At 50.7% G+C, this 12,714-nt stretch overlaps 6 protein-coding genes and 1 non-coding gene across 7 annotated transcripts; 5 read left to right on the top strand and 2 right to left on the bottom strand.

Annotated features, from left to right (window-relative positions):
- Positions 1–823: 823 nt before the first annotated feature.
- Positions 824–1,548, top strand: BDV17DRAFT_289961 (uncharacterized protein; the record flags this gene model as incomplete). The annotated part of the gene is made up of 2 exons (XM_073761790.1): positions 824–1,256; positions 1,313–1,548. The coding sequence occupies 2 exons, from the start codon at positions 824–826 to the stop codon at positions 1,546–1,548; spliced, it is 669 nt and encodes a 222-aa protein (XP_073617186.1).
- A 731-nt stretch (positions 1,549–2,279) lies between these two features.
- BDV17DRAFT_289962 (uncharacterized protein) lies at positions 2,280–2,909 on the top strand (the record flags this gene model as incomplete). Its single annotated transcript, XM_073761791.1, has 1 exon — positions 2,280–2,909. The coding sequence occupies one exon, from the start codon at positions 2,280–2,282 to the stop codon at positions 2,907–2,909; it is 630 nt and encodes a 209-aa protein (XP_073617187.1).
- Positions 2,910–4,373: 1,464 nt separating this feature from the next.
- BDV17DRAFT_289964 (uncharacterized protein) lies at positions 4,374–5,710 on the bottom strand (the record flags this gene model as incomplete). The annotated part of the gene is made up of 2 exons (XM_073761792.1): positions 4,374–5,344; positions 5,416–5,710. 2 exons carry the CDS (start codon positions 5,708–5,710, stop codon positions 4,374–4,376), a joined length of 1,266 nt encoding a protein of 421 aa, XP_073617188.1.
- Positions 5,711–6,220: 510 nt separating this feature from the next.
- On the top strand, positions 6,221–8,249 carry BDV17DRAFT_280890 (uncharacterized protein; the record flags this gene model as incomplete). Its single annotated transcript, XM_073759951.1, has 9 exons — positions 6,221–6,296; positions 6,484–6,687; positions 6,749–6,804; positions 6,957–7,055; positions 7,106–7,328; positions 7,365–7,449; positions 7,534–7,724; positions 7,758–8,066; positions 8,107–8,249. The coding sequence occupies 9 exons, from the start codon at positions 6,221–6,223 to the stop codon at positions 8,247–8,249; spliced, it is 1,386 nt and encodes a 461-aa protein (XP_073617189.1).
- Positions 8,250–8,261: 12 nt separating this feature from the next.
- On the bottom strand, positions 8,262–9,494 carry BDV17DRAFT_45881 (SDR family oxidoreductase). The gene is made up of 3 exons (XM_073764548.1): positions 9,281–9,494; positions 8,833–9,213; positions 8,262–8,772 (listed from the first exon to the last, which is right to left on the bottom strand). The coding sequence occupies exons 1-3, from the start codon at positions 9,413–9,415 to the stop codon at positions 8,437–8,439; spliced, it is 852 nt and encodes a 283-aa protein (XP_073617190.1). The 5' UTR covers positions 9,416–9,494; the 3' UTR covers positions 8,262–8,436.
- A 1,433-nt stretch (positions 9,495–10,927) lies between these two features.
- BDV17DRAFT_289968 (uncharacterized protein) lies at positions 10,928–12,091 on the top strand (the record flags this gene model as incomplete). The annotated part of the gene is made up of 1 exon (XM_073761793.1): positions 10,928–12,091. One exon carries the CDS (start codon positions 10,928–10,930, stop codon positions 12,089–12,091), a length of 1,164 nt encoding a protein of 387 aa, XP_073617191.1.
- Positions 12,092–12,568: 477 nt separating this feature from the next.
- Positions 12,569–12,672, top strand: BDV17DRAFT_t62. The gene has a single exon. It is a non-coding gene; the product is annotated as a tRNA-Val (tRNA).
- Positions 12,673–12,714: the final 42 nt, after the last annotated feature.

Below are 12,714 nucleotides of genomic sequence, written 5' to 3' on the forward strand. Positions count from 1 at the left end.
ATTGTTCAAAGGATCGTGGCCGCCTATTTGACCATGAACGGAGTGGATTTTGGATCGAAGTGGATGGCTGAGAGTCCTTCAAATGGTTCTCTTCACAAGATTCTTTGTGTGAATAAGTATATCTGTTTATGAAAGATTTATTAGCTCTCAATGAACATATGTAATGGTGTGGGAGGCAGGCTCTGGCAGGCAACGTTCGGTGCATTGAGACCTTCTATCCGTTTCCAAACTAACACGAGAATCCATCTATCGACGTACGTTCTCTATCATAGGAAATGAAAGCCGGGGCCGATATTTCAGACTCCGAGCACTCCGACTCGGAGTATGCGAGATCGGACCTGGTCGAAGATGTTTTCGAGGGGCTCACAGCACTCTCTCTCGAGGACCCCAAGTCCCTCGGAGCCAAGATCCAGGATGCCATCCCGGATGCCAAACCCCTTGGGGGCCTGATCTTTCAAATCCGCAACTCACCTTTGGCTGACGACTTAATCATCGATATCGTCGATAAAATCGTTGACGGCGGGTACGAAGACAGCTACCATCTGATGGCTCCGGAGCTTTTCAAACAAGCCCAGCTATCCCAGAGAACAAATATGAAACCCGAAGACGAGCAGGTCACCAGCTCCGATATCTGAGGTCTTTATTAGACGGCGAATTTACCAAAGACTATAAATTCAAACGTAAAGTCACAGCCCTGTTCTCGAAAGTCTTGGAGCTGGGGGAACAGCTCATAGTCATAGACCTATAGGACCGCGTCCTAGATCTAAACTACGGAGCCTGTTTTGACGAAAGATATGTCTTTCCACCTGGCACAGCCCGCAAAATGGCCTTGCAGTCATTTTGGCGAAAGGCCATCTTGTTCGGCCATGTGAGCGCCACCAGACGCTTGCTTCAGGAGGAAACCGAGATTTCTACTCTCGAAACCGGCTTACGGATTGCGATCCGCTACAATCACCTAGACATTCTGTCATCCACAATTGCCAAACTTCTCGATAAGTCCATAATCATCCCGGAGAAGGTGGAGCTCGTTACGGACACGGACGGTCAATTAAGGCACAGGTTGGCGCCGCGGGCTTCCGGGAATCAGAGGCTGGAGGTACTGGCGAGTCCCCTTGTGATAGCTCTGAGAGGGCAGAAGAAGAGCGTCACGGAGCTTTTGATGCCCGCGTACCTGAAATGTCTGGCGGAGGTGCCTCTCTATTGCCGCGAGCACCCAGCAAGGGCTGTCTGTGACTGTTTAACAGATCAAGAGTTGAGTACGCCTCATCCAGGGAGGAAACCTTCCAATTCCTAGACGCGAAAATGCCAGCAGCCATACGCGATGCACTGTTCCATCGGCTTCAAGACATTGGGGAACGAGACTCAGTGGAGACAATACTCGTCAGGACCGGCAGAACGGACTTCCACGTACCCAGGGATATCCTCTGCTACCAGTCGAAATACTTCGCGGCACTATTTCGAGATGTCAGCGACTGGGCAGACCGGAATCTTGTAGACTTCGGTGATCACATATCCGCGAAAATCATGCTATTGATTTGGAAGCACTAGACAAGGAAACGTTCTTGAATGAGCTGTTGCAGGCAGCTGGTTACCTCCAGATAGACGCGTGGTTCTCGCTGTTAATGAAGCACAGGCGAGATCATCCTGGAGGGCGTGGACAATCGATTCAGCATGGCGGCCTCCTGTGATACACTCCCTCCACGGTTAACGGAAGCTTTAGTGACCAACGGTTAATAGAAACAGATTGGAAACTTTGCTAGAAGACACATATTCATCCCACTGGAAGCGCTGAGTAAAATTATGAAGCATAAAGTCAGTATCTCTAACTCTCAACTTGTGTATGTTCAGTGTGGACCTGCATCCAGACCCTGGTCGGACTACAAGTCGTTTTATTAACTCTACCCTGTTTCAACCTCGTTTTCTCCATTGAAAATATGAAAAGACGTTTCATTACGAACGAGACAGTGCATAAGACGTCCAAGATGTTCCTTTGTCTTACTTCAATCATGGGGCATAAAAGGAACTTGCAATCCGAGTAGAAGGTTAGCAGAGATTCTACATCATTTTCGGCCGTTCCATTCGCTCTTCAGCTATCCCTATACAGATTACAAGCCAGCACCCCCCATCTTGGGTACGCACCTTCGAGAAAACAATGCAGCTCCCTGAGACCCTCGAGGGCAAAGTCAAAAGAGCCCTTTTTGATCCGCAAGCACTCGAAGCCCCTCCTCCCCAAAATCCTTGCTTCCGATGACCGCCATAACCATATATGCAGGATATACATGGATGGAGCATGGGGCGGATACATCGCCAGCTGCCAACTTATTGCTCCTATCTTCGCGACGCAATCTGACCTATTTGACGCCGAGACCGGCGAACGTCTAAAGGACGCTAATATAGGGGACATAACACTCGACAGCGAACACAATAGAATCAACCACAATGCTTTGAGGGTAGCCTTTATAAGCGCTATTTCCGAAAGACATATGGGAATCGCGCAGGAAGTCTTCAATGTCGTGTGGGGGCCTTCGTACGCCCTCGCGTACGATAGCGCAACCAAGCATAGCCCGGGAAACCTGCGAAGAGGAGTGCTCGCGACGATGTTGAAACAGGAGATCACAAAGGGGAAGAACTGGATTACCGAGCCCGCTCTCGATATGGACCTCTGTATTCGGGACTTGCAGACTTTGCTAACGAGTGCTGTTATGACCAGGAGTAGGCATGTCATCCCGACTCTTGTTGAGAATCTCATGCGTGAGAAGAATGATGATTCTGGGAGGATCCCTGCGTGTACCTGGGGTGTTTGGGATGTGAATGACCCGCGTATCCTGAATGGTTTGATGATGGAGCATGCTGATGCAATGCAGTTAGCCCTCGGCGTGTCGATTGGAAACGGCCATTTCCCGCTCTGAATCTCTTTAGTTCCTCGAACGTGACCTACCAGAGACCGTGCGATCTGGGCTTTCCCTTCGTCTGCGAATAGATGAAGCTCGTGAGAATAAAGTCATCTAACCAGGAGTAGTAAGTCTCACCATTCTCGCTAAACAGGACCTATCAAACATCAAAGCTCCTTTCTTTAAGGCGGCGCTTTCAGGCTTGCTACCTGGAATCAGTACCCGTGTTAGTCTTTACAAGGGATTGAGGCTACGGGCATTGTCCAGCTTCTAACATCAATACTGCGGACGAAAGGCTTCGCATGGTGTATACTATAAATCTTACCGGCGTCTTCATAGATCAGCATACCATACACTACTTCGAAAACAACCTCAATTAACCAAATGTCTTCTCAAAGGACTTGGGGTCCAGATGGCCAAGGGCAGGTTAACGACATCGCCATGAACTGGCTCACTACAGACCTAGACATTATCCAACTCGGCCCTTCGGTGCGGGGACCTCCCTATGCATCCTCTCGAAGCTGAGTCTCAAATATCGGCGACATAAGGGCCAGCAGCAATATACTGCATCGGCTCCGGTCCGAAGACACGACCGGGGAAGTGCGAGCTCGGCAGCTGAAAGCAAAAGCCCAGAGAGGATCCACAGAGGGGTTCTTCGAGATTCTGAGGGCTCTGGGTGATGGCGGCGGCACCGAAGAATCGATGGACCCCACTGTACGAAAAGTTGCGGATATGGATATTCCAGGAATCGACATCAGGACTGAAAGCGACAAGCAACGGGGACTTACGCTCAGTGCAGGGCTAGGGAAAGTGTACCGTGATGCCATGAGAATCAAAACCATGGCAGTAGCTTGTGCCATTTTGCAGCAAGCGGGGAGGTATTTCTGGAATTGACGCTGGAATGCAGGACCGAGAATCAGCCACGGGACGCTCTTTGAGAGGACTGGTGAGACGAAGATGGGGTATCCGGTGCGGCGGGCGTGGATGTATAGCCTCGCGAAGGATAATAGTTTGTAGAGCGTGAAAGCGAGCAGAAGTGTTCCTGCCAGCGACAGGATGCTGAAGCCCATGCTGGCAAGCACTCGTCTTGAATTTGGATTGAAAAGAAAGTCAATGGGAATTCAGCTTTATTAAGCTGATATACAGCGCATTTTGACCCGAACATCTGAATAAAGAACCAACTCCACTGACAGGATGGGGCTTGACTGTACTTTCTTAGCCCATTCATTCTTCTGCAAATCAAAGAGCCTGTCAGGCTTGGGCGTTAGCGAGAAATGGAGTATCGGAAATGAAGAGTCCGAAATAGGCTCGTGGATTGGGCCAGTCGTGACGAGTCATGAGCGTGCGGCTGAGATATTTGCCCACAACTACATTTTGTACTATCAAAGCCATCTTGGCTGTTTGCTGACCGATAAATATGCGTTCCGCTAACTAGCTACTGTTGATACCACAAGCCGTGGGTTGATCTTGACCAGAAACGCTTTATCCGGGAAACGTCAGACCTCCCTTCACCCATTTGTTCCCCTCATGTTTTGGCTCTAACATATTCAGAAACAAGCCCTCAATAACTGCCAAGTTATCCAAAAGCTGCGCTCTAAGCTTCAGCCCACTACTGCAGTACCAAGCTTCAGTCAGTAGTCGCTCTTCCAGCATCATGACAAGCGCGCCCCAGTCGATGTCAGCGTCGGGCTTTATGTCTCTCAGTTCCCAAATCAAGCCTGTATTCACCCGGGACTTCCAGTATGCGCCGGGGAGTTCCCACTTGAACGCACGGAGCATGTTGTAAGTATCTCTTGCGGTTTGTCGCGAGGTCGGGGCGCTGAAGTATACGTTATCCACGATCATGATGGCCAGTTCCACTGGGATGTCGACCTTTGCAAATGGCGACAGTGATCCTCGGGAGCTCTGATGGTGTTTAGGCCGCGAAGCTCGATCGATGATCTCCTGAACTCCAGAACACCGAAGCGGACTTCTTTGTGTGTGCACGTTATGCCAGCAAGTGGCACAGCAGTTGGCGCCTTCATTAATTTTGAATCTCCCCACCTGCCATCCATCGCTGCATCCCCTAGAGTTCCAGTGGACTAATTCACGACTCCACGTTCCGGGATTCTCTAGCCAGAAGATACGAGTAGCTTCGACGAAGGTGCGCAAGTTCTGCTTCACAACGCTGAGCCCGATCACGCGGTCAACAAGGAGCCAGCAGTCAACGTGAAGAATATATCCCTGTGGCAGCGTCCGCCACTTTTTTGCTCTTTTACTCCTGTATATCCAGCCTCCCTGTAGCTCGATTAGATCGAAATCCACCCACCGAAAGCGAGTATACCACGGGTTCGACCTTCTCCCGGCGGGCTTGATGTATGCCTTGTTGGAATTGGTGGGCACCACGCAATCCGTAGCCGTGGAACAACCGATTCCCGACATTGAGAGTTGCCACGTCTCGGGGTTCTCAATGACTAACAAGGGGCAACATATGAGCATGTGACAAGGAAGCGAAGTCATAAGTCGTTGATTGCCAGGGACATACTCGCTCGGACAAGCACCGACCAAGGCCTTATGTAGGACTGGTAATCAGCCCCATCGTCGAAACCAGTCTGCTCGACCTCGCCTGCGGCGGCGGTGACACTCTTCCCAAACCAACTAGTCTTGCGGTCCTTCCAATGCTCTGTCCCGCGTGAAAGGAACCTTTCGGTGATCCCGCCGCAGATTACGATTTCTGTCCCGCAGAGAACACAGCAGCATCGTTGTCCGCTGGGATCGGGAATAAATCTAATCTTCCGTTGGGATCGGACTGGTCTTAGGGAGCTGGTTCTGTTTCCCATTCTCGCTGGGGGGTTCGCATTTCAGAGGTCAAGGCAGGTGAATCATTTGAGAAGGGCAGGCCTGCCTCGTCATGCCAGGGAGATATTTAAGCTTTCGGCCGCGCTTTCCAGGTCACCGAGACAGCCCTAATAGTACTCGTCCTCATCCAGCGCATAGTTCCAGGCCTATTGCGTGAGTCCGATGGATGGTGGCATGTAAAAAATTACAAGTAGGATTCTTATTACATCCTAACCTGGTGTAGGTTCCAAGGCCGCCCCAGTGCTCCTTCCCTTCCAATCCCCTGACCAAGTATTCATGACTGACCAGGACTACTCTCCCCTACCGCTGTCTTTCCCTGGGCCTGGCCTCTTCTCTCCTGCCCCACGGCTCTTGCCGTATTTTTTTTTCCCTGTTTGCCAATTAGCTGACGGTTCTCATCTCCCTTAACTTAGGTGCTACAAGGAACGTACCTATCACATTCATCCAACCACCCAACTGAGAAAAAGTCCCTGCAGCCAAGACAATTTACGATGCAGGCGCTGAACGCCAAAACGCTCTATGGCTGGGATACATTAGGAACCTGGCGCCGAGCTCCTGTTGACTTACGTTTTAAATGGATACTGTCGCAGATCCGGTTGTCTCAACGCCCCCGCAAACCAAACCACCGACGCCATGCCACCAGCAGCAACCAACAAAATCCTGGGAACACCGTCCCCAACTCTTCAAGACAAAGCCAATGACGCATACGCCAGCTTTGAGAGGAAGCTCCCTGACATCGGGATACAACAACTAGACGGGGAGGAAGACAAGTCCAAAAGTTCCCCTCGTACGATCGACCCTCTTTTTATTCTCGAAGACCACCCGGTGAACGAGCGCCGCCTAATGAAGGCCATCGTGGTTGACGCTGGAATCACGGGAATCACAGCTGGTGTTCTCCTTCCAGTCAAAGTTCCTGGCCTTACGTTGGCGGTTTACGAGCGGCATTCAGATATTGTATGTTGACGGCGATTGCTCCTCGGGACCTGGACGAACAGTATGCTAAGAAGCGTGTACATGAGACGGCACATGGCATTCGAACATGTACCCCGGTGTACGCTGTGGCGTGCCTTCCCATGTATGTATAAGATCTCCATTGTTTGAAACTACAAGAAGACACGGCATAATATACTAATATTATTTGCGTAGGTCAATCAATCCACCTTCTCACCCGACAAAGCGTGGACCGAAAACTACTCGCTCGGCGCCGATATCATGGCCTACTGAAAGGATGTCACAACAAAATACTCCGTGTGGGATTACATCCAACTGAACCGTGAGATTTTGTCCGCGAAGTGGTCAGAAGAGTCTGCAAAGTGGATCGTCACAGTCAACAGACCGATCCGCCACCGGCATCAGCGAGACGATCACGGATGAAGCGGAGTTTCTCATCAGGACTGCCAGATATAGCAGGGATAAACGACTTCAAGGGAAATGTCATCCCTACCGGATCATGGGATAAGACGTTCGACCCGACGGGCAAAAAGGTCACGCTGATTGAGAATGGCGCGTCAGGCCTACAGATTCTCCCAGAGCTGCAGAAGGTCGCTTCCCATGTCGACCATTATACGCGGAATCCGACATGGGTAACCGATACACTGGGTAAGGAAACCCTCAGCCGCGACGTTCCCATCGCAGAGGACTTGAAGAAGACCTGGGAGAGTGACCGCGCCGACTACTACTTGTACAGAAAGGGGCTGGAAACCATATCTGGACGCGTTTTGTGATTATAGATAAGGGTAGTGCGATCAATACTGTTGCACGAGAGGAATTCGAAAAGTCAATGGGTCTAAGACTCGGTGATAAGAAGGATGAGTTACTCGCGCTCGTCCTGCCCGACTTCGCGCCTAATTGTCGTCGACTTACGCCCGGTCCGGGGTACTTTGAGGTTATGGCAAAGGATGACGTCGAGTATATACGGACACCGATTGAGCAATTTACCGAGACAGGGACCAGGGCAGCAAATAGAAAAGCATAGCCCCGTTGACGCCGTGATATGTGCGACAGGGGCAGACGCCACGGACACCCCAGGCTTCCCCATCATCAACGGACAAGGCCGCAACCTCCAGGACTCATGGCATGCCGGCAGTGACCCCGGGCTTTCTGATACATACCTGGGCATGCTGGCAGCAGAGTATTCCAGCCTTTTCTTTCTCGGCGGTCCAAACTCAGGCTCCGGCTTCGCAGGCACAGTCCCTCATACGATTGAGACCCAAGTAACATACGTCCCCAGGATCCTACGAAACGTCTCCTCGCAGCGTATCCGAGCAGTCACGCCCTCAAAGTCTGCAATACTCGACTTCCGCGCCTGCTGCGAATCTTTTCGCCCTCCCTACCACCGTGCTGGACGAAGGGTGTAGCCCGCGGTACAACAACCAAGTCAAGGGCGAGCGGATCGTGGCGGTTTGGCCTGGTAGCGGTGCGTATGTGAATTATATTCGGCGCGATTTCAGGTGGGAGGACTTTGAGTATACGTATCATAATTCTCAAAGGGATCGGTTCGCGTACTTTGGGAACGGATGAACGAGTGGGGATGTTACTGCAAAGGAGGTACGGGGCGAAGTAGTGGACTTTACGGATTATCTCGAGGAGGAGGCGAGTATTGGGTTTGGGGTGGATCTACGGGGGGTATCATGAGGCTCGGTAAGAGGTTTGATGAGACTCTCACAAGGACACATGTAGGTGATCCGTTCGAAGTAGTATTAACTACCTATGGAAGAGTATACCCGCCATCAATGACAATATCAGCCCCTGTCATGTAGCTCGATGCGTCCGAGGCAGCAAATACATACGCCTTCAACCTATTAGCTTCGCCTTCCTCACACAAGCTTAAGTATAGCATACATACCCCCTTGAGTTCATACGTCTCCGCCATCCTCTTGGCCGGAATCATATCAAACCACTTCTCCTTCCACTCAGACGGGTGAATATCCAGTATCTCAGTCGCGATAAACCCAGGCGAGATACAATTCACGCGCGCAAAGTCCACCCACTCCACGGAGAGACACTTGGCCAGCTGGACCACGGCCGCTTTGGACGCGTTGTACTGGGTAGGTAGTCAGCGTCGCCATCAGCCAGTGCAGTAAGAAATAGAAGGAAGACCCACAGCAGCCTGCTTCTGAGGAACATTAACCAAGCGCGCACTAACGCTCGCCGTGAAAATGACATTCCCCTTGGTATTCTCCTGCTTTTGAAAGATCTTGGCAGCAGCCTGGGCAGACCAGAACGCGCCGTCAAGATTGACGTCCATGATTTTGCGCCACTCTTCTACACTGTACTCTTCCGCGGGGATGTTCGTCGTGATGCCTGAGTTGACAACAAGAACATCGAGCTTCCCGAAATCCCTCGCGATTTGTTCGATTGTAGATGTGATTTCAGCCTGGTTTGTGACGTTCGCTTTGTACGCACGCACGGTGACATTATTGGCCTTCGCTATCTCGGCGGCGGTTTCGATTGCGCTGGCGGAGGAGTTGTAGACTATTGCAACCTGGATGGTATGGATCAGCTGAGAAGTCCAGATAAAGCGAAGATTCAGAATTGAATAATAGGTGTACGTTGGCTCCGGCCTCAGCTAAGGCCCGCGATACTTCCAGGCCGATACCACGCGCTCCGCCGGTGACGGCGGCGACTTTACCGGTGAGGTCGAATGCCTTCATGACATGTTGGTTTGGGGGTTGGGAGAGGACCATTTTGGCGGGCTGTAGGTTGTGTTGGTGGTGTTTGGGGGATGCAGGATGGACGGAGGAGGAGTGATGGTGTGCCCCGCATTCTTGTCCTGCTCGGCTTTGTTCTCCGATGAAACAGCGCGGAGTTACTCCGGTTCGATAAAATATAACTATATCTACGCCTATCTTAACCCGTTCGAGGCCAAATCTCCATGCTCTATCTCATTATCTCCTATTATAGAGCGCTGCATTGCTTTTAGCCTGCGTGTATCTGCTTAGGACCCCCATCTCTCTTCGCTCTCGCTTTGCTCATTTTCAAGGGCGCGAGCCACCAGCAAGTTCAAGCACCAGAGCGATGCCACACTGGGGTTGCTCCCAATGCAAGTGCGTTCACCACAAACATTCGCAAGAAGGAACCGGCACGTTGGGGAAAGTGATTGGCGCCATAGGCCATGACCACAATATAGATACTGAGAAAAGTAGACACACTGGCCTGCCCCATTGTTTGGCATCGGATAGTTGCTGTCCAGTACCGGTTGTATCCCCCCCCCCCGGAGTCATACCACCGGTCATCGATCGAGAAGGGTCTGGCAGCAAAAGAATAGACCCATCATCTGCCGAGTCTGTGAGACGCATATGAGTAAGGGCAACAAAGTCGAACGGAGAGGGAAGAGGTCTACCTCTGGGATCACGAACAACCGCTGGTTGTGGGGGTTCAGGCGAATGCATTTTCTGCAACCAGTTATGAGAGGATGAGTACAACCATGCACCAGGAACTCATGACAAGGCTAGGTATCGTATAGCCATGAACTACATGGCCCTAATCGTAAGATTATCGGGCTTGGGCCATCCAACCTCACCCACCACAAGCTCTGAGCACAGATTGAAGATTTGTGTAACGCTTCTGCTTTTTCAGGGGGGACAATTTGAAAGATTTCGCTGACATGTCATTACGGGTGGATTATGGCTTACACCTTTTGCTGCAGGCAGTTCAATCGATCTTTCTGAGTATAGAGCTGCTCAGCTAAATGTATCTACTAGTACGATGACCAAATTATAGAACCCCAGTAGGACTAAGCCGAATCCGTAATCATTTCTAGCACAGATTTCTACGGATTCGGCTTAGTCTTGGGCTGACGCAGGAACAAGTGCAGACAACAGGCCCACCTGTAGCTCGTCTCTGCGCCTCTAGAGCGCAGGACTTTCTTGGCAAGATCTTCTCCTCGAATCTACAATAGAGATTGCTGGCTCGCAGGATTCCCCCACTTACGAAGGACCCATGCCCTAGCTCACCACTTTCTTTGGCACCCCCTTGCATCTGTCTCACAGAATCATAACGGTATGGCAACATGTTCAGTTATTAGACCGCCAGGTGAAAAAGGTCAGTATGCGAAACTAAACATCTCCGCCTGCTATTGCGCACGTTACATGAGCGCCCAGATCTCCGCCACGGCGTTAAGGGCATCCTGTTCTCCGAACCTAAACATATGCCTGGCAATTTCCCAGTAGGAGCGCTTCCAATACCCTCAGCTCAGGATGTCTCTTCAGCCGCGCAGGCGTCGAGGGAGGCTGAGAGATCCGGCACGTTTATGTACAAAAGAAACGCCGAAATGCACCCCGAAGAAGAGCCCTGCTACAGCCTATGCCGACGGCGTTGCTACGAGTGGCTGGGTTTCTACATTGGTCCTACAAATTTTCATCGCCAGGAGAATGCCAACTCCTGGCCTCTGGATCTCGGACTTCAATCAAGTGCGCGAGGCTGTCTTGAACCTCTTTACTCTTTTGATCAACGTTCCTAGACTGGGAGCGTTTCGATTTGTGTCCAACACGGATTCGGCTCGACCTCAGCACACTCGCTTATCGATCACCAGCTCCTCCCGCCTCACTCGACATAGCAGATTCGAACTGATGTTCTCCGAGCTGTTGGTCATGATAGGGTTGAAAGGTTGGCCTTACTTGAAACATCATCTTTTCAATGGTGTGAAAAGTCTCCATATTACGGGCTTGCATACTGCCAGTTACCCAGGATTTATCCGTCAATTGATGAGCGTCCCTGGGCTCCAAACGCTCAATTTATCTGGTCCACCAGACATTACATACGATCCTGATCCTATGTTGATGGCATCGTCCACTATCCGGAAGTGGTCTCTCTTCGTCTCGGCGCTTAGCACAGAGAACGTTGCAGCCATGATTTCCGAAATCCGGCGTCTTGAGGTTCTTCACGTGGGATACCAACCTTCTTACTTTGAAGAGACGCCATTTTGCGAGATTCATACAGCAATCAACGAACACCAGGGCTCTCTTCGTGAGCTTAGCATCAAACCTTTTGTCCCCCAGGGGCCTGAAATTTCCATCTTCGATGCCTCAAACTTCCGGCAACTGACCATTCTTGACCTCCCGAACCTTCTCCTCTGGAACAAAACGACGACCGGTCAGGAATTTCTCTACAGACTTCCACGCAGTCTTGAGCCACTGAATATTGCCATCGCCAACGACTGGCACACTGGCCTACAGCTGCTACGGTCTTTAGCAGAGTGCATTTCCGAAGGTCAGCGTAGAGAACATCTTCGTCATTTCAAGACTCTGACCATTGAGGATGAGTTCCAATTCAATGAAAGCTGTATCGACGCTTCCTATCAACTCGCCGACCAGTTAACCACCTGTGGCCTTACTTTCAGGTACGCTTTTACATCAAGGTGAAGTGCCGAATGGATATCATTCACAATCAATTTGCATTCGGCTAGCCGGTCTGATGATTGTCTGTGTGCTGAATCTGGAGTGTGGTTTTCCCTAATGTGCTCCATCCTACTTACCATGCTTGGTTCTAACTGCAAAGTATTGCTTATCTATTTTTCCTTCACCTTCCTGTTCATTGGATCAATACATAGCCTTCAACTGTTCACCGGGGGTTTGGTCTCTTACACTGAAAGCCCACATTACCTGAATGAGGACTCATAGCTGCTCCGGAAAATCAGAAATGCACCCCTGACAAAGTTCTCATGGAGTACTAGTGCGATTATAATGATATGTACGGAATTAGATAAGACCGACTTGCCAATCCTTACGGACATGTCCAGCTAGCCCTAACCCAGGCCCACTGGATTTGATGAACCGAAGCTACAGCTGGCCTTTATAGTGGGACATAATGTCAAAAGCATCTACTATTTTTTGTACCAAAGTCGCGTGGTCTAATGGTTATGACGCTTCGTTCACATCACGTGACAAACATCACGGATGCCTGAGCCCCGTAGAGGTTCCCGGTTCGATCCCGGGCGTGACTATGTTTTTATCTTTGCTGCCTTTGGGCTAATTTTTACTATCTC

This window comes from Aspergillus undulatus (genome assembly GCF_047715775.1).
Source record: "Aspergillus undulatus strain CBS 261.88 unplaced genomic scaffold BDV17scaffold_15, whole genome shotgun sequence".
NCBI classification, from domain to species: domain Eukaryota; kingdom Fungi; phylum Ascomycota; class Eurotiomycetes; order Eurotiales; family Aspergillaceae; genus Aspergillus; species Aspergillus undulatus.